This window comes from Megascapheus bottae, chromosome 8 (assembly GCF_031878675.1).
Source record: "Megascapheus bottae isolate mThoBot1 chromosome 8, mThoBot2.hap1, whole genome shotgun sequence".
Taxonomy (NCBI): domain Eukaryota; kingdom Metazoa; phylum Chordata; class Mammalia; order Rodentia; family Geomyidae; genus Megascapheus; species Megascapheus bottae.
This window is the reverse complement of record NC_143516.1, coordinates 68,639,330-68,657,697: the sequence shown is the minus strand read 5'-3', so window position 1 is coordinate 68,657,697 and position 18,368 is coordinate 68,639,330. Positions and strand designations below refer to the sequence as shown.

The following is an 18,368-nucleotide window of genomic DNA, read 5'->3' as shown; positions in this document are numbered from 1 at the left end:
CTTCCTGCTTGGCTCTGTTCTGAGAGCCCACAGTTGGCCCATCCCCCACAGCCATCACTTCAGCATTCTCTGCAGTTTAACTGCAGACACACAGGGGAAAAGCAATGTCAGTTACTCAGCCTCGCAGGACATTCGCTGTAAGTACAGGGGTACACTGACTCTCTGGAAATCTGTCCCTAGCCCTTCTCATTCACCTCCAGCCCCTGGGAACAAAGCCAGTTTGATGAGGACGGGGGAGGACATGCAGTGGAGCAGTTACAATGCAGCAGCTCTGCTCCAGGGCCACCTCCTTGCTTTACAGGTCTGCGCTGTCCTCCTCATGACTCTCGCTTGGTCCCCCAGCTTCACGTGACAGCAGAGTCCTGGAAGCCCGTTGGTGATGCACCACTGAACCCACTGCCAGCGCCTTCTCTCCTGCCTAGGGTGGTGTCAGGACACTGTCCGCCAGGGGGCGCCTTCACATGCTGCTCGACTCGACTCCTGCCACAGCTGGACGTGGCTCTATCTTCGCCGGCACAAGATCCCTAACAACATCTGCATCATTTGGTGGCTCTTCAGCTGCTGTCACAGCTGGAAGTGGCTCTGTCACCCTCAGGGTCACCTTGAGGTCCTCAGCAGATGAATTATGGGGTGTCTCTTCAGCGGCCACGTTTGGAAGTTGGATGTCCTCATTTGATGTGTGTACACCGAGCTTCTGGTCCGCAGCACTGGGGGACTGGGCTTCACCTGGGCGTAGAACACTGTGTCCCTGGTCTGTGGTGCCCTGTCCTGGGCAGGCGGGGACCACGGCCCGTCCTTCCCTATAAAGTGCCACGAGGTTCTCCGTGGAGCCCTGCTCAAGGGCTGCTCCAGCATCTTCACACACTGATCTGCCCCTTCCCTGCATCTGCACTGTTTCCGGACATTGTCCTGAAGGAGGCAGAGTCCTTGGATGCTGCGTGGACCTTGCTCTCCTGGACCTTCGTGGCATGCGCTGTCCTCTATCACCATGCTGAGTGAGCATGGAACCGCCAGAGTGAAAGGGGCCCGAGTGGGGCTGGGGGGGGACCTTGTGGGCAGCACACACCGATGGATGTGGCAGAGTGGACAGCTCCGCGCTGCCCTTCTGGTGCCCCCAGGAAGATGGAGGGGTGCAGAGCAGGCACACTGGCTCTACCTATGGGAACATGCAAGCACAAATATCCTGTAGGATTGGGCAGAAAGCCATGAGGAAACTCAGGGTGGTCAAGGGGCTGCCATGGCCACCACTGTGCTTTCTGCTGTTCTACTAGCAGGTATGTGCCCAGGACACCATGGCCTCTCTGAGCCAGTGAAGCTTCTAGGACCTCCGGTGGATAGTAACCAAGTGGTCTACAAGCAGTGAAGTGGTGAGGTCTGGGGTTTGGGGATTGCGTCCCTAGGGGTCAAAGCTGCCAGGACTTTCGGAACCATGGGTGGTGTGGCATGCTCTCCAGGCAGGGCCTGCACTTGGTGTCCACCACAAGAACGCCAGTTGACCAGGCTTGAAAACTCCAAAACAGGGGCTGGGATGGGCTAGGACCCTCAGCCCTGCTTCTCCAGCCCCTTCAGGTTCCTTCTGAAAGAGGGAAAGGGCGGGATGACTGCAGCCTGCCCAGGCTGCACATATCCACTTTGCAGCCATCATATACTTGGTGCGGGAAGAATTCCTGGGCACAGAATGGCAATGTTCAGCTTCTGGCCAGCTGAGGCTCTGGTACCGGGTCCCCAAGTGCAGATATTGGCGTTGCCTTCTGCATCCACTAAGATTTTCTCTAGTCTAGCGCTCGTGGTGCCAGCCCATGTTGTGGTAGTATCACATGGTGCCCACCGCCTGCCTCAGCACTGTTCGGGCCTCTTCCTCCAAAGACAGCCCCGAATTTGGATGCGATCCAGTGGGTCTCCTTCCTCCATGGATTCCACTGCTAGATCCACTCAGTCCTCAGTTTCTGGGGTTTTGAATGGTTTGGATACGTTTGGGCATCTTGACGGGAGCTGGACTCTAGTCAAGGTCCTTGAGCTGGACAGAGAAGAAATTGGTGATGTCTCTCGGGGAATGCAGCCTTCTTCCTGGAAGAATAATATGAACAGACAAAACAGATGGCAGCATTTGTGGAAGCAGGGAGGCTGGTGAGGAGAGCGAACCACCTGCTGAGATGAGAGCTGGGGGGAGGGGGCGCTGCTGCACAGCATGGCCAGGACAGGCTCTGTGGATGCCAACTGGGCCTCCAGTGAGGAGAAAGAAAGCAGGGGCACAGGAATTGGCACCATACATCCTTCCAGTGTGGTGCTGCAGAGGTAACCCCGGGCCTCACACATGCTAGGCAGGCGCTCTACCGCTCATCACACCAGCCCACTCTATAAAGTGCTTTTTGTCCGGTTTCTACCCCCTGGCAGGAACTTTTAGAAAGTGGCTGAACTGCCTTGAAGTTGAAGGCACTAAGTCCAAGGATCCATGACTGAAGGCCTCTGTGTTCTTTTCCTGACTTGCCATGGTGCACTCAAGGCCAGTGGAGCTCCGAAGTGTTGGCCATGTAGCTGAAAAGAACACTCTTGCTCATTGGGAAATCCAGCTTACGTGACCTCATGTTCATGAGTCCAGAGGAAGGCTCCTGGTGGGAAGAGAAGAGATCCTGTGGAAGCTGGATATGTTAGGAAAGTGAAGTAGAAAGAGCAGACCAGACTCAATCTCAACAGGCAAGGACTGTTTATTGAGGAACAGCAAGAAGAAGCAACCTTCCCACGGGATTAGAGTTTGTGCAAAGAGGTGGAGTCGGGGCCAGGCTTATGTGGGTTTGAATGAGGAAATAGAAAATAAAACAGGCCATAGTCTCTTGGGGGCCAAGGGTGGACACCCTTGACTGGGCCCAGATGCCAGGCCTAGGTCAGAATGACTTGCCTGCAGTCAAACATGTGAATGTGCTCCAGGTGTTTTGCTTGACTTAGGAGAATAAGGCAGGGGTTAATTCTTCATATCCTCTCTTTAGAGCCATAAAAATATTGGGCCCTTGGGGGAGAGTTAAATCCTTCAGGTTAAGTCTTTGGATAGAGAGGAGACTGGGGAAAGAGGTCAGCTTCTCCTGGCTACTTCCTGCTGATGAGAGTGATGTTTAGATGTTAGTTTCGGTAAGGTCTTGTGTTGATCAGGTCTCCTTATCGAGGACATGAAGGATGTGGCACCTGTTGGGAGGTGAATACTCATATGTATTACTGGATGAGTTCCGAAAGACATTTGACAATACATGGGTCTGCTGATTTTGCCAGTACATTCCTGATAACTGGGCCCACAAATGGCAGAAGGAAGGGTGGAGAAGAAAAATGGGGTGACTTGGCTAGTTCTGTCTCCTGCATTCCAGGGGGTCCTGGAGTTGGTGGATCATGTCCTTAAATGATGCTCATTAATATCTGGCCACTGGGTAGGGGAGCACATGGGCAGAAGCTGGGGCTGGATTGCAGTGGTTAAGGGACCCGTGGGAGGGCCTAAGTCATTGCCTGTAACTGGCTCATAGGCGTCTGGACTATGAAGTATGATGGGAGACCCAGGAAGGTGCTCGGGCGAACTGAGTCTAAGACTCACTAACAAAGGCGTCAGCGTAGACAAGTGTGAACCTTAGATAAGTACGATTCCTTAGATAAGTAACTATTCCTTTTGATCTCCCTGCTCTGGTTAGTTTTGGAAAGGGCAAGCAGAAAGTGAACCCCATTTAGGATCTGATACCATTCCCTCTTATCTGCAGTTTTTCCAACTGCCTCTCAATGGCTCTTGTTGCCAGGACAAGCTTTGTTCTGGGGGTGTCTTCTTTCTGGTACAATGCTCCAGTCTTTTGTCTGTCAAAAGCTTGAACTCGGGGTCTGGACACTGTCCCTTAGAACTTTTGCTCAAACCTATCACTCTTATCACTTTGAGTCACAGCACCAGTTCCAGCATTCTGCTGGTTAATTAGAAATAAAAGCCTCACACAGACTAGCCTGGGCTGGCTTCAAACTGTGAGCCACAGATCAAATGAATCCTTGTCCCTAGGTTTTCAATGGAAGCAACAAGGAGATCAATAGAAATAGTTTTAAGCAGAGCTTACCTGGGACTTGTTAAGAATAGAAGTTAAGTTAGGCCAATCAATATTTGTGAGAGTTACTTAATCCCTCTGTTCATCTGACTAAATGCTACAGAGAATAAAATCTGTAAGGATAAAACTGTCTACTGTTGAGTTTTGGAACAGCAACTGATTAACTGAATATAGCACTTGAGAACACTAATTGAAACCACTGTTACTAAGTCAAACCTTGGTGATTACAACAAAGAATGCAGGAAAATGGCTCTGTAATCCAAGGCCACTCACATCCTTGGAAACACATATTAGACAACAAAATTAGCATTGAGTTAAAAGGTATTCATTGGGACCTTAACATAAACAGTGAACTTTGGTGTTCTATCTTAAGACATACTCATACTACCTGCAACTTACTTGAACCTTTCCAAATACTTATCCAAAGAAACCATTTTTATTCAATTCCTTTTTCTTTACAAGTCCTGATCATAACTCATAGATACATTTGTCCACACTTAAATCTGATAAGCTTCTCTGCAGCTTAAGTTTAAAACTGCTCATATTTTTTCCTGCGGCCTGTGGAGTTAAGTCTTGGTGATCTCAGAACTTCATAATGAGTCTTCTCAAGGAATCTCACCAAAGAATCAAACCCAGGGCTTTATGCATGCTAGGCAAGCACTCTACCACTAGGCCACACTTCTGGCCCAAGATTTCTCCTTTTAACAAGCAGCACACCTGATAACTCCTTTGAGCAAGATTTCATTTCAGGAATGATCATTACCAAAAATATATCAATACTGAAGACAGAAGCACTTTAGTTTGATAGGAAAGACTAGTTTTTTTCACAGCAATGAGAGATTTTATGCATTAAAATGACATTGTTTTGAACATGTTCACACACATATACTTGCAAAAAGCCTTAAAGCACACTTTGGATTAAAAAAAATAATCAGTAAGTTTTCTGAAATTCCAGTGGCAAAAGGCACTTTTGTCCACTGTGTGATAGAACCATAAGGTCAATGCTAGAAAAATGGACATCAAAAAAAGAGAAAAAGTTGGCACAAAACTTTTCCCAACAATAAACAGAATGTGCATGCGTTAACTAGAACAGCAAACATAACAATTTTGGGAAAGTTTGGTGGAAGAGTGGCAGTCACATAAAGCATACCACATGAAGGGACATATCTTCAGAGCCTGCAAAGAGAGCTGGGGAGATGCCTAAACCAGATTTTGAAGTCGGGGAGGCAGCACTTCTAAATTCCTGGAGACATTTTTAAGGGGAGGAGGGGCTACAATGAAGGTATAGAAAGAAAGGCTTAAGAGTTTATGTTTGAGTGATTGGATGTTGCTATTGGATGGAGAATAGGTGTGAGAGAAGGATTTTTCATGGAGAACTTTTACATCCTCCTACAGGAGTTCCACCTAGAGGAGAAATTAAGAATTCAGATTTTGAAGTGAGTAGACTCAAGAAAGAAAAGGAATGGCTTAGTGTCTGAGTCACAAGACAAACCAGACAATTTTGCTGTTTCCTGTTTGTTTGGTATGCTATCTGACTACTCCTATTAAGGGATTTTTTTGGGGGTGGGGAAAAATGAAAGAGAGGGGCTGGGAGTTTGGCCTAGTGGTAGAGTGCTTGCCTAGCATGCACAAAGACCCGAGTTCAATTCCTCAGGACCACATACATAGAAAAAGCTGGCAGTGATACTGTGACTCAAGGGGTAGAGCTCTAGCCTTGAAAAAGCCCAAGGACAAAGCCAAAACCTGAGGACAGTCCTCTAAAGGCAGCGGTAGGACTCTGTTTCTTGTCCACACTGCATGCTCCAAGCTGTTCTTGGGCCATCGGTGTCTCCCCACAGTGTGAAGCAGGAGAGTGGTGCTGACTATGTGTAGTACATGTAGTTTACCGGAGAATCAGCTGCTGCTGCCTCTGTCTTCCAGCCACAGGAATCACACACCTGTCTCAGTGCACACCTCTGCTCAGGACAAGCCACCACTGGGGCCCCTGGGATTTCCAGCAGCTTCCCCATGGTTACCTGGCAGCTGATTTTACAAAGGCCAAAGTGACAGCCACCTCTGAAGTTCCTCAACTCAGCTACCAGAAACCCAAATTCCAAGGGAAAGACCTGCCCCATCTGCTTAGGCCCCTCCGCTCCCCGGCCCTGCCCTCTCCTCCCCTCCCCTCCATCCCCTTGCCTGCACACAGCCTTGGGCTCACCAAAAGGTGACAGGAGGTTTTGTTTGCCCTGAGGTTTGGCTGGGGTTCCATTTCACAGCTTTTTACTACAGATGTCTTTCTGACCACAGAGTCCATGCTTCTAAAATAGCCTAGACCCTGCCTCGGACACAGCTGTACCCATACAAGGCTAGATCCAAGGTCACATCTCTGACCTCCCTGCACACCAGAACCTTCCTCCCGCTTCACAGGCAGCTGTGAGCAGCCTCCCCTCAGAACCATGTGCTCTGCATGGAGCTTCTGTCACCAGGTGGAGCTCATGGTTCTAGAACAGGACACTGGATTTGTGCATTGAACAATGCAACTAGAATGAACAGTAAACTTTTTATTAGAATCTATTTTTAAATGATACAAAGAAAAACAAGAAAACAAAACACCAGCAGATATCTTTCAAGGAGATGGAAAGGATTTCTCTTAAGTGCTAGAACTGTGCTCTAGTCTAAATTTGAAACACACTGGGATGTATCTGCTGGAGCTAAGTTTCCCACTCCAGGTAAAGGTGGGTCGATTTCAGAAGAAATCTGTAGAGAGTGTGGGATCTGAAGAGCAGTGACTACAGTGACAGATTGGAGTCCATTTGTCCTAAGTGGCAGGGGAAACTTCAACCTGGACTTCAGCTATGCCGTGGGCTTCCTCTTCAGGCATCTGCCACGGGGGGAAGAGGATTTTCAGCCCATGCGGTGGTCAGGGACACCTCGTGACACCACAGTAGTGTAACGTGGAGCGATTCTTCACCTTCTTCCTCTGGTAGAACAGACTCTGTGTCAGATATACTGGACAATTCCGAATCAGCAAAACCGAGTCTTGCCTCTTCCTCTTCTGAATCAGGTGTAAGAGAGTCTGCCTCAGACGTAGTGGACACAAAATCTTCCAGGTACAGATCACCTGCCCAGTGCTGTGAATCTTCAGCTGCCACCACAGGAGTAAGTGGTTCTTGTTCACGTGGTGTGGTCAGAGACCACGATGCTGGTTCTGCATCGTCTGCCTCTGATGGAGGGGTGTCTTCATTGTGTGCCCAAGACAGATGCACAAAACCTGGGAGAACTGCTCTCCTGGAATGTGGCTCCTCTGCTGCTGCTTCTGGTGTGGCTGGGTGTGTCTCTGCAGCTCTGCACATATCCACCAAGAGATCCACATAGGTACATGGCAGTGCTGACTCTTCTTCAAGCCCAGCTGGAGACTCAGGGATCTGAGATGCAGAGAACACGGCCATCCTGGCCTCAGCCCCACGCAGCTTCATCTCCAGTGGAGTGGGCACAGCCCACTGAGCAGCCACCACACTTGGCACTCGAGATTGGCTTGGAGGAGTCACAGCAGTGTCCCCATCCTGGCTGTCCTGGTCTGGGCTGCCAGGTGCCACCTGCCGGCCTCTCAATATAAACTGCCAGAATGTTCTTCTGGGTCTGGCTTGGGCTTGGGGTCTGGGTCGGGGGTTGATCCAGTGTCTGCAGGTGTCCACCAGGCTCTCTCTGCAGGATCTTCTGGAGTCAGAGCTGGGAAAAATCGGACAACAACAGGAAAACATGGCGCTTTCCTTGCTATCTCTGGGTGAGTTTTCCAGTTGTGGCCTGGAATATGGCTGCCTGGAGACCAGAGTTCCAAGTTCCTTGTGGTCTTCTATCAAGGCTGAGGTCACTTCCTGTGGTCTTCTTACCTAAGCCTCTTCCTCCATCGGGACCCCATAGAGTTCCGCTGGGCTTCTGACTCCTCCTCATAAGTCATGTAATTCTTACTCAACTGGACACAGTGTTCCTAATAGACCCTACCGTCTCTGCAAAGGCCTGGTTACAGTCAGTGCCTCAGTTTCCAAGAGTCAAGGATGCATTCAGAATTAGTCTGAATGTTGTCATGTGTGCATGAGATCCCAAGGCTTAGTGTTGTTACTAATGGCAAAAATTATAGGTAAAATGATGACAAGAAGTGATTTTTAAAAACCCTCCTCCTGCAGAGACACATAGGGAAATGGAAACATACATAGAGACTAGCATATGGCAGTGGGGCGCTGTCTCAAATGATAGAACACTAGCCCAATCCTGAGTTCACTCCCCAGGGCCAGCACACACACACACACACACACACACACACACACACACACACACACACAAGCAGATTGTGGATATTCTAGATTCCCCATTGTCTAGGAAATAGCACTTTTATGTCTACCAAAAGTACTAATGATTTCCTAGAGATATTTTAAAATATTAAAAATAGTTTATTTTTAAAGGTTCTTTGAGCAATTAAGGCAGAGAAGACTGATTTAGCAATAAGAAATTGACATGAATATAACAACCAGAAAGGATTTCAAGATTTCTGTCCCTGTCTGAGGACTCCATCTCTGGCTCTTGCTTTAAGAGTCCAAAAATCATGCTGTTAAACAGTGACAAAGCTCAATATTGGGGCAGTGGCTTATAAGTCAGAATTTAGATTTTTTTAATAGACAAGGAGACCCAGGTCTTCCTTCAAATGCTTTGTCCTTTTACTGTTTATTTGTATTGTCTTTTTTGTTATTTTATTTTTTCTGGTACTAGGGCTTAATTTGAGGATATCAGACTCTTGCTCAACTGATTCACTTAAGGCTAATGCCTTACCACTTAAGTAATGCTTTACCATATGTTTGCTGCATTTTTTGCAGGTTAATTGGAATTGAGCTCCACAGATTTGTCTACCCAGTGTCAACCTTGAACTCTCAGCCCCTGAGTAGCTGGGGTTTTATCTATAGTGATGTGCCACAAGTGCTGTGCTTCATTGAGTGTTCTTGGTCAGTCTGCATTCTCAGGAGGTGCAAAGGGGTTAGGGTATTTAAAGATTTTTTTTTGAGTAACATCACAGTGAGAACAGGAGGATACACTCAGGAGAGGAGCATGAAGATGTGATGTCAGGGTCCTTCTGATCATATAAAATAATTGTCAAAATGATCTCTAGTAAGTGGACCAAGAGGTTTTTCTTTGTTGGGTATTGTTTTATTTTTCTCTTTTCTCTTGTGGGATGGTAAGGGAGTACAGGGATGAGAGGACAAAGGGTGAACAATTGCAGAATGGTATTCACTAGACACCATCTTGAAAATGAACCGCACAACTCATGGGTAGTGGTGTGAGGAAAAAACTGGAATGATTGAATGAATGGGAGACAATGGGCAAAAGAAATGTATTCATTGCATAACTCATGTAACTGCACACTGCCTTTATAATAAAAGTAAAAGGTTAAACCATTTTTGAGATTTCACCTCACTCCAGTTAGAATGGCCATTATCAAGAAATCTAGTAACAAATGCTGATGGGGATGGGACCAGGAAGGATCGCTACTACACTCTTGGTGGGAGAGTAAACTCGTTCAACCACTATGGAAAGCAGTATGGCATTTTCTCAAAAGACTAAACATAGAGTTCCCCTATGACCCAGCAATTCCACTCCTTGGCATTTACCTAAACGTCCAGGAACAAGGACATACTAGAGCCACTAGCACGATGTTCACTGCAACACTATTTATCATAGCGAAGATATGGAACCAACCCAGATGCCCCTCAGTAGATTGGATCAACAAGATGTGGTACTCATACATAATGGAATTCAATTCTGCCATCAGAAAGAATGATATCCCTCCGTAACCAAGATGTGGAATCAACCCAGATGCCCTTCAGCCAATGAATGGATCAAGAAAATGTGGTAAATATGTATACACAATTGAATTCTACTCATCTACCAGAAAGAATGATATTGTACAATTCATAAGGAAATGGAAACTTAAAAAAAATATCAGGGTCTGAGAGCATGGCCTAGTAGTAGAGTGCTTGCCTAGCATGTGCAAAGACCCAGGTTTGATTACTCGGTACCACATACACAGAAAAGGCCAGAAGTGTTGCTGTAGCTTAAGTGGTGGAGTGCTAGCCTTGAGGAATGCCCAATGACAGTGCTCAGGCTCTGAGTCTAAGCACCAGGACTGGCAAATAGTAATAATATTAATACTAATAATAATAAGATTGCCCCATACATTAGGAAATGGAAAAACTTGGAAAGAACATAAGTGAAGTAAGCCAGACCCAAAGGAACATAGGCTCCATGGTTTCCTTCCTTTTTAATCATTAGTACACATCTAGGATTTTCCTAGCAGAGATCACAATAGCTCAAACTTTCTGTACATATGGTCATACAGGATGAGAGTAAGCAAAATGAACTCTAGGATATGGAAGCAAGAGGTTTATCTTTGTGATTGTTGTTCTTAATGTACTAGGTTAAGGTACTTTTTTCTATATTCCCCTGATGGTTAATCTCATGGGATTAGATATCTGGTATATTGTATATTCGTTTCTTTATTGGAAATAGAAGAAGTAAGGGGGAAAAAAGATGATTCAGAGGCATGGGGGAAGGAAAGGGGGACAAAAATATGCACTCATTACCTAACAAATATAAATCTAATCCCTCTATACATTATCCTGACAATAAAATACAAATAAAAATTACAAACTAAAACCTGAAAAAATATTAAGCTATGTAATCCAGAGCTAAAGGGACACAGCTTGCATAGTTTTTCCCATTGTGGTAATAGAATCCGGCTTAAATCTGCAAGGAAATGTACTGATACACAAATACACACACACACGTACACATACACACATATGAATATAATAAATTATATGGGACTCAAGACATTCACCTACTGAAGGTGAAGGAAGATATGTATAGGAGTGGTTGACAAAGGCTCCATAGCTATGTGCATGAGATCATATAAAATAATATTTTATTAAATGAACTCCAAGAAAAGCAAGAATGTCTTGCCATGGTTGCTGTTTTCGTTTTCTTTTGCTTTTGTCTTCTCCATGTGTATTTGGCAGGGTAAGGAGAACATATACTTCTGTCTGCCATGCAATGAGCAGCTTTCTTGTGCCCTATGTTCTCAAGCATGATGCTCTACCCAGGTGAGGACACCTGTACAGATCCCAGGTGGACAAGTCTGCTGTCTTAGGCACAGGGTGGGTTTGTGGTTGCAGGATCTCTTGCACCAGGCAAGTGTGTGCACAGCTTTCTCAGCCCACAGCCTCCTCTGACCTCCACGGCCTATAGCTCCCTGCTCAGCATCCCTTGGAATCCCGGTGTGGCTCAGCAGCTGTGGGTCAGGATGGCTGCCATGTGGCACTGTGTAAAAGGGACACAGGGTCACCATGGACAGAACAAACTCGTTGCTGGGAGAAAGTCAGCAGTGACAGAAGGGACCCATAACCCACTCTGGGAACATACTCAGGCCTCTTCCCTAACCCCAACATGGCCTGGCTCTTAGGACCTTGTCAGGCTATCCCAGACTTCTGGGCAGATTTAGGGCAGATGCACAGAACCCAATGTCAGCATTGGTCCTTTCTCAAATGGTGAGCCAGTGACCCTGGGGTCAGGCACAAGGTCATCTTTTCTGGCCTGGAGGCAGGTCAGAGCCATATCCCTTCAGAAGCACATTCTTGTGCCAGTACTAAGCTTGAGTTCAAGGCCTTGAGCCTTCCCTGGGCTTTTCTGCCACAGCTGCAGTTCCCAGGAGCACTTTTGATCACTCACTGGTGGTGTGGAGACTCAGAAGTGCCCCACGACGGACAGAAAGTGCTCCTGTCCTCTCCTCTTAGGCTCTGGGCTACCTTCCAGCCCTGCACTGCGATCTACTCATCAAGGAAGCTCGCACAAGACAGAATTCCTGGGATCCCCTCTCAGGAATGGCAGTTTATGATGTCCTGTGAGAGACACAGAACAGAAATTGATTAGAAACCATTTCTAGAAAACGTCTGTGGGCCGTCTGTGGGTAGGCGCAGCGGTCTGCTCACCTCCAGGCAGGCCCAGGAACCCTGTGCGAGGATGCCAAGGAGGCAGCGCAGGGCTGGGCTTCCTGGGGCCTGAGGCCGATTGCACCACGCCTCGTGTGCTGGACAGTCACTGGGCTGGGCCTGGGCTGGAGCCAGCAGTGAACTTGCCGCTTCCCTGCCATCCGATGGCAGCCCGGGCTCGGCCCATCCTCCACAGCCATGGCCTCAGGATTCCTCCTCCTTCACCTGCAGGAAGACACGGAACCCACAAGGTGAGTGACTGAACCACCTGCCTGACTTCCTTCTCCCTGCAAATCTGCTCCCGTGAACAACGCCAGCTGCCTGCCCCGCCCCCATCGGCCCTGGGCACCCTGAGGAACTTGGGTTGCACACTGGGCGACACACTGGGGAGGGCACTGAGTGGAGCAGAGCCGGGAAGCAGCTGCCCGGCCCGGGGTCCCCCACCTGCTTTGCAGCATCTCCGCGCTGCCCTGCCTCTCGGTGGGGACGACTTTGTTGCCGCGCTCCGTCCTCCCGAAAGGCCAGCAGCTGCAGAGCCCTTGGATCCAGGTGAGGCAGCGCCCCAGTCTGGTCCACACCCTCCGGCTCCGCACCGGGACGGAACTCGGCTCCGCGGGGAGCGAGTCCGGGGCGGCCGCGGCGGCTGCGCCCTGCTGGGGCCGGCTGTCCTCCGTCTCCACCCCGGCGCCGGGGGCGGGGGCTGGCCCGGCAGAGGGGGATCGGGTGGGCAGCACACCGACGGACGTGGCCAAGTAGAGGGTGCGGAGGCTGCCCTGGTGCTCCTCCCCCGAGAAGCTGGAGGGGCGGCGGGTGGGCGCGCTGGCTCTGGCTGTGGGGACATGCAAGCACGAAGTCCCTGTGCAGGACGGGCAAGGCGCCAGGGCCGGACTCAGTTTCCTCACGTGGCCCCCTCGCTCCACCCACTCCGTCTTCTGCTGCTCCAGCATCAGGTAGGTGCCCATCAGCCCATTGTAGCTGCGGGCGCTCAGGGCCTCTTGCACCTGCTGCGGGTCGTAGCCCATGACCGCCATGGCGTCCAGGATGGAGAGGTCCGGGCGCGGGGGGAGGCCCTGGGGCTCCGGCGGCTCTGGCTGACCCTCCTGGAGCCAGGGGTGCTCCAACACGTGCTCCAGCGAGGGCCGGCGCTCAGGGTCCACGGCCACCATGGCGCGGATCAAGTCCCGGAAGTCGCCGGAGACGTGGGCCGGGAAGCCGAACTCGCCCTGCAGCATCTCCTTCACCACCTGCACCACCGTGTCCCCCCGGAACGGGAAGCGCCCCACCACCGTGGCGTAGAGCAGCACGCCCAGGCTCCACACGTCGGCCTTGAGGCCGTCGTAGCCCCCGCACTGCAGCAGTTCCGGGGCGCAGAAGGGCAGCGTGCCCCCGGCCGCCAGCAGCTTCTGGCCCGCGCACACCCGGGAGCCCAGGCCGAAGTCGCAGATCTTGGCGTTGCCCTCGGCGTCCAGGAGGATGTTCTGCGGTTTCAGGTCGCCGTGGACGATGCCCCGCGCGTGGCAATAGCGCACGGCGCGCGCCACCTGGCGGAACACGAAGCGGGCCTCCTCCTCCCACAGGCACCCGACCGTCTGGATCAGGTCCAGAAGGTCGCCGCCCTCCGCGTTCTCCATGACCATGAACACCGTGTCGGCCGTCTCGATGATTTCGTACAGCTTGATCACGTTGGGATGGTCCAGGGAGCTCAGCAGGTCGATCTCCGTGTGGATGAGGTCGCCGTGCATGGCCTTCGGGATGACCTTGACGGCCACCAGGGTCTGCGTGAGCAGGTGCTGGGCGAGCTTCACCTCGGAGAAGCCGCCCTCGCCGATGTCCCGCAGCACTCGGTACTGGGCCCTGAGCAGCTCCTCCTCCGAGGAGCGGGCCTGGGGGCCCTGCCGCTCGCGCCCCTCCTCCAGGGCGCCCAGCATGGCGCCTGGGCCCTCGGGGGAGGGGAGCCCAGGGAGGGGAGGGAGGGGCTGAACCCCAAATGGAAAAGCTTTGCACACACACACACACACGCACACACACACACACGCACACGCACACACACACACACACACACACACACACACACACCAAGAAGGGCGGGGCAGAAAGGGAGGACGAAGCTAAGCCACCAAGGGCAACGCAGGCCAGCAGACCTCAGACAGCACACAGCTCACCATCCACCCGCTTCCTGCTGTGTGGACCAAAAGGCCGCCCAGGCTGCCTCCTTATCCCCGCGGGGCCCTCATGCCATCACAGTGGCCCCTGTGAGGTCAGAGCAGGACGAGGCCAGCACGGCTGTGTGGACCCGCAGTGGCCTTCAAGACCCATTAGGAATGGAAAAGACCACACAAGCTTTGGTTACATGGCTCCCTGACACTCAGGCTCAGACATGTCGAACTTAACTTCTGATCCTGGCACCCGTGGCTTGTGCCTCTTAGTCCTCTTAGCATGCGAGAGGCTGGAGGTAGTAGACCACTTTCCCAGTAAGTCCTTGCATCTGCTCCAGACCAAGTACCACCCCCCCCCCTTCAAACTGCTAGAGTGCTGGAATGCTGGAATCACTTTTGTCTGAACTATTTGTTTATCTATTTATCTTTTCTTTTTTTTTGTCATGGGGCTAGAACTCTGGGCCTAGGTACTGTTCCTGAGCTCCTCAGCTCAAGGCTACCACTCTACCCCTTCAGTCTCAGCGCCACTTTCAGTTTTCTAGTGGTAAATTGGAGATGAGTCTCATGGGCTTTAGTGCCTAGGCTGTCTTTGAACCGCCATCCTGAGAGCTCAGCCTCCTGAGTAGCTAGGATTACTCGGTGAGCCACTGTGCCCAGCATCTATTATTTTTGAGTGTAGGTCCTACGGCTTGAACTCAGGGCCTATTCACTATTCCTGAGCTTTTTTTCTTGTTAACATTCTACCACTCAAGCCACAGCCCCACTACCAGCTGTTGTTTGTTGGGTATGGTTTTTATTTGTTTTTTGTTTATTTCTTGGAGGGGTTTGGTCCTTAATTGGAGATAGGAGTTTCCCAGACTTTCCTATATGGACTGTCTCAAACAGTGATCCTCAGATCTCAGCCTCCTGAGTATCTAGGATTACAGGTGTGAGCCATAGGTGCCTGCTGACAACACATGGTCTTTAAAAATAAAATACATGCTGGGAATTTGGCCTAGTGGTAGAGTGCTTGCCTAGCAAAATTCCAGGTTCAATTTCTCCATACCACATACATAGAAAAAGCTGGACATGGTGCTGTGACTCAAGCGGTAGAGCTCTAGCCTTGAGAAAGCAAAAACTCTTATCTCTAACCACCAAAAACTAAAAGTGGAACTGTTACCCAAGTGTTGTGGGCTAGGGGACCGGAGTTTGGCCTAATGGTAGAGTGCTTGCCTAGCAAGCACAAAGACCAGGCTTTAATTCCTTGGTGCCACATACATAGAAAAAGCCATAAGTGGTGCTGTGGCTCAACTGGTAGGATTCTAGTAGTGAGAAAAAATCCAAGGACAGGAGATTGCTCAGGCCCTGAGCTCAAGCCCAGGCGTGGCAAAAAAAAAAAAAAAAAAAAGGCAGGGGGGGGGGAGTTAGCCTTGAACAAAAGTAGTTCAGAGACAGTACTCAGGCCCTGTGTTCAGGCCTTTACACCTGCCTGAGTGCTCTCTATTTTTCTCTCTGTCTCCCTCCCCTTGCCGCCCCCCCCACAAAGCCACATGATGTCTACTTACAACAGCCTAGAGAATTGAATTTTTTTCTTACAGATCACACTTATGCTACAATTTTATTGACATTAGAGTATAAATCTATATTAGAACATATATTAAGGCACATCTATATAAAAGGACTAACAGACGCTTCTCATAATCTTCCGAGAAACTGGTCATTAGGTATATCTTGAAAAAACAGGAAGGCTTGGCTGGGTACCATGGCTCAGGTCTGTAATCCTAGCTACCCAGAAGGCTGAGATCTGAGGATCAAGGTTCAAAGCCAGCCCAGGCACTAAAGCACCTGAGACTCTTATTTCCAATTAACCTCTAGAAATGGGAAGTGGGGCTACGGCTCCAGTGGTACTCCAAGGCAGTAGCCTTTAGTTAAAGAGCTCAGGGACAATGCCCAGACCTAGGGGTGGAGAAGTAACCTTGTACAGGGACAGCACCCAGGCCCAGAGTTCAAGTCCCATGACCTACAAAAATAATAAAAAACAAAAGAAAACCAGGAAGGGCAGAAATAAGGTATTGAATATCAGCATTGAATAAAAATGAATAAAAATTCAACTGACCACAAATTCTTTCAATCATCAATATAGTACCAAATAAATTGGAATTTGTTATTGAAAAAAATGCAAGTGTGGGGTCCAAGAACCTGGCCTAGTGGTAGAGTGTTTGCCAAGCATGCTTGAAGTCCTCGGTTAGATTATTCCTTGGTACCACATACACAGAAAAAGCTGGAGTGGTGCTGTGGCTCAAGCTGTAGAGCACTAGCATTTAGAAAGCCCAAGGACAATGCCCAGGCCCTGAGTTCAAAAATTAGGACTGGCAGAAAAAAAAAAAAAAAGAAAGATGAAGGTGTAAGCTGAGGGCACATGCTTGGTATGTGGCCTTGTACAATGTCCCATCCTCTTCAGACTTTTCAGTCTTCCCTATGCTCTCCCTCTATCCAGGCCAGGCTTGCTCCCTTAGGGACATAATGTGGTATTTGAGAGGGTGAGTGCCCATTATTAACCCTGAGATAAGAGTAGGATGGAATTAGGATTTAAGTCTTGGTGACAGGACTCTTGTACGGTGATTTAAATTCTTGAAAAGTGGCTCTGGTGGCAGGAATCCAGATGTTCCCAGAGCTCCCTGCAGGACAAGAGCCCAAAGCAGACCATTGTGTGACAGGAAGCCACTAAGGGAGGAAAAGTGAGCAGAAGATGGCAGTGGATGTCCTGAGAGGACCTGGCCTAGCATGAGTGCTCAGTCCCCAGTATCCCCACAGGCATCTTGCCTTGTTGTGAGCCTCTGTTTGACCATTCCTCTCCCTGCCCAGGCCTTGGGATGATGCCATAGGATGTCCCAAATCACTGCTGACCAACCAGGGCTTGGACGCTTCCCTCGACATACAGCCTGGCACCTAGCATCTGTGCCCGGGATGAATGCATTCATCTCCCCTCACATTCCTCAAGATAACCCCAGGCAAGTCGGTGGTTGTCTTGGATTCTAACTCAGGTCATTCCATGTGTCACAAAAAGCTGTGTTAGCTACACACCAGTGGCTCATGCCTATAATCCTAGCTACTCAGGAGGCTGAGATCTGAGTACTGGGTTCAAAGCCAGCCCAAACAGGAAAATCCATGAGACTCTTATCTACAATTAACCACCACCAGAAAACCACAAGTGGCACTGTGCTTCAAGGCACTAGCATTGAGCAAAAGGGCTCAGGAACAGTATACAAGCCCTGTGTTCAGCCACACAATCACCACCACCACCACCACCAACAGCTTTAACCGTGAAACCGGAACCAAACACAGCCATTTCAGGTTTAGATCTCATCCTCCTAAAGACTCAATGACTGGAAATGTGTCCATGACCCCCTCCCCTGAAACCTCCTGTGAAACCCCACTTCCATCCTCTAAAGGCCTTTCCAGTTCCCACGATGAAGACAGTCAAGTACGTGACTCGTGAAACATTAACCTTATGTTACCTAAAATTAACCCAGACCCCACAGAAACACAATTAACTCAGGAAATTCCCAACCAAGCTGTGAACTGTAAATGCCCAGTAACAGAACTCAGGGACCAAAGGCAAGGAACTAGGTTAAGGAGCCCAATCAGGGAGGGGCAGATGGGCGGCTCCCCCCTTCCTGCCACAGTTGCTGACCCCTCCTCTTGTCTACAAAGACAAAGTCAGGTAGAAAAAGATAGGGTAGTTCAAATGACTCCCCAGAAACAGATTATGACTTGACTGGTCACCCCACCCGCGATGTGGTATCATTGTGCAGTGCTGTGTGAATGTGACGGTCCTATTGGCCACTTACATGTGGTCAAGAGGCATCGTAGGGTCAATGTGTTATAAAAACCCTGGGAACTAAGGAGTCGGGTCTCTCAACTCTGACCTGTTGCGTCGTTGATGGTTGTGAGTCCAGGCTTGCCATAAAGGATTCTCCTGTGCTTACATCAGATTTGGCTTCTTGGTGGTCTTTGGGGACCCCAAAATCTGGGCATTACGCAACAACAACAACAAAATTGTATCCCCTGGGAAGCATGGAAGACATGACAGTTATTGGTGCAGGTTGGAATTGGGGCCATATCGTCTCCCTTAGGGCTTCTAGGCATGTTATCAGAGG

At 49.6% G+C, this 18,368-nt stretch overlaps 2 protein-coding genes and 1 long non-coding RNA gene across 3 annotated transcripts; all 3 read right to left on the bottom strand.

Annotated features, from left to right (window-relative positions):
* Positions 1-6,913: 6,913 nt before the first annotated feature.
* Positions 6,914-7,998, bottom strand: LOC150060105 (uncharacterized). The gene is made up of 2 exons (XM_090338605.1): positions 7,931-7,998; positions 6,914-7,769 (listed from the first exon to the last, which is right to left on the bottom strand). Exons 1-2 carry the CDS (start codon positions 7,996-7,998, stop codon positions 6,914-6,916), a joined length of 924 nt encoding a protein of 307 aa, XP_090194731.1.
* A 2,994-nt stretch (positions 7,999-10,992) lies between these two features.
* Positions 10,993-11,952, bottom strand: LOC150060104 (uncharacterized). The gene is made up of 2 exons (XR_016536431.1): positions 11,814-11,952; positions 10,993-11,405 (listed from the first exon to the last, which is right to left on the bottom strand). It is a non-coding gene; the product is annotated as an uncharacterized LOC150060104 (long non-coding RNA).
* Positions 11,953-12,078: 126 nt separating this feature from the next.
* On the bottom strand, positions 12,079-14,043 carry LOC150060103 (sperm motility kinase-like). The gene is made up of 3 exons (XM_090337739.1): positions 13,075-14,043; positions 12,518-12,902; positions 12,079-12,298 (listed from the first exon to the last, which is right to left on the bottom strand). Exons 1-3 carry the CDS (start codon positions 13,999-14,001, stop codon positions 12,180-12,182), a joined length of 1,431 nt encoding a protein of 476 aa, XP_090193865.1. The 5' UTR covers positions 14,002-14,043; the 3' UTR covers positions 12,079-12,179.
* Positions 14,044-18,368: the final 4,325 nt, after the last annotated feature.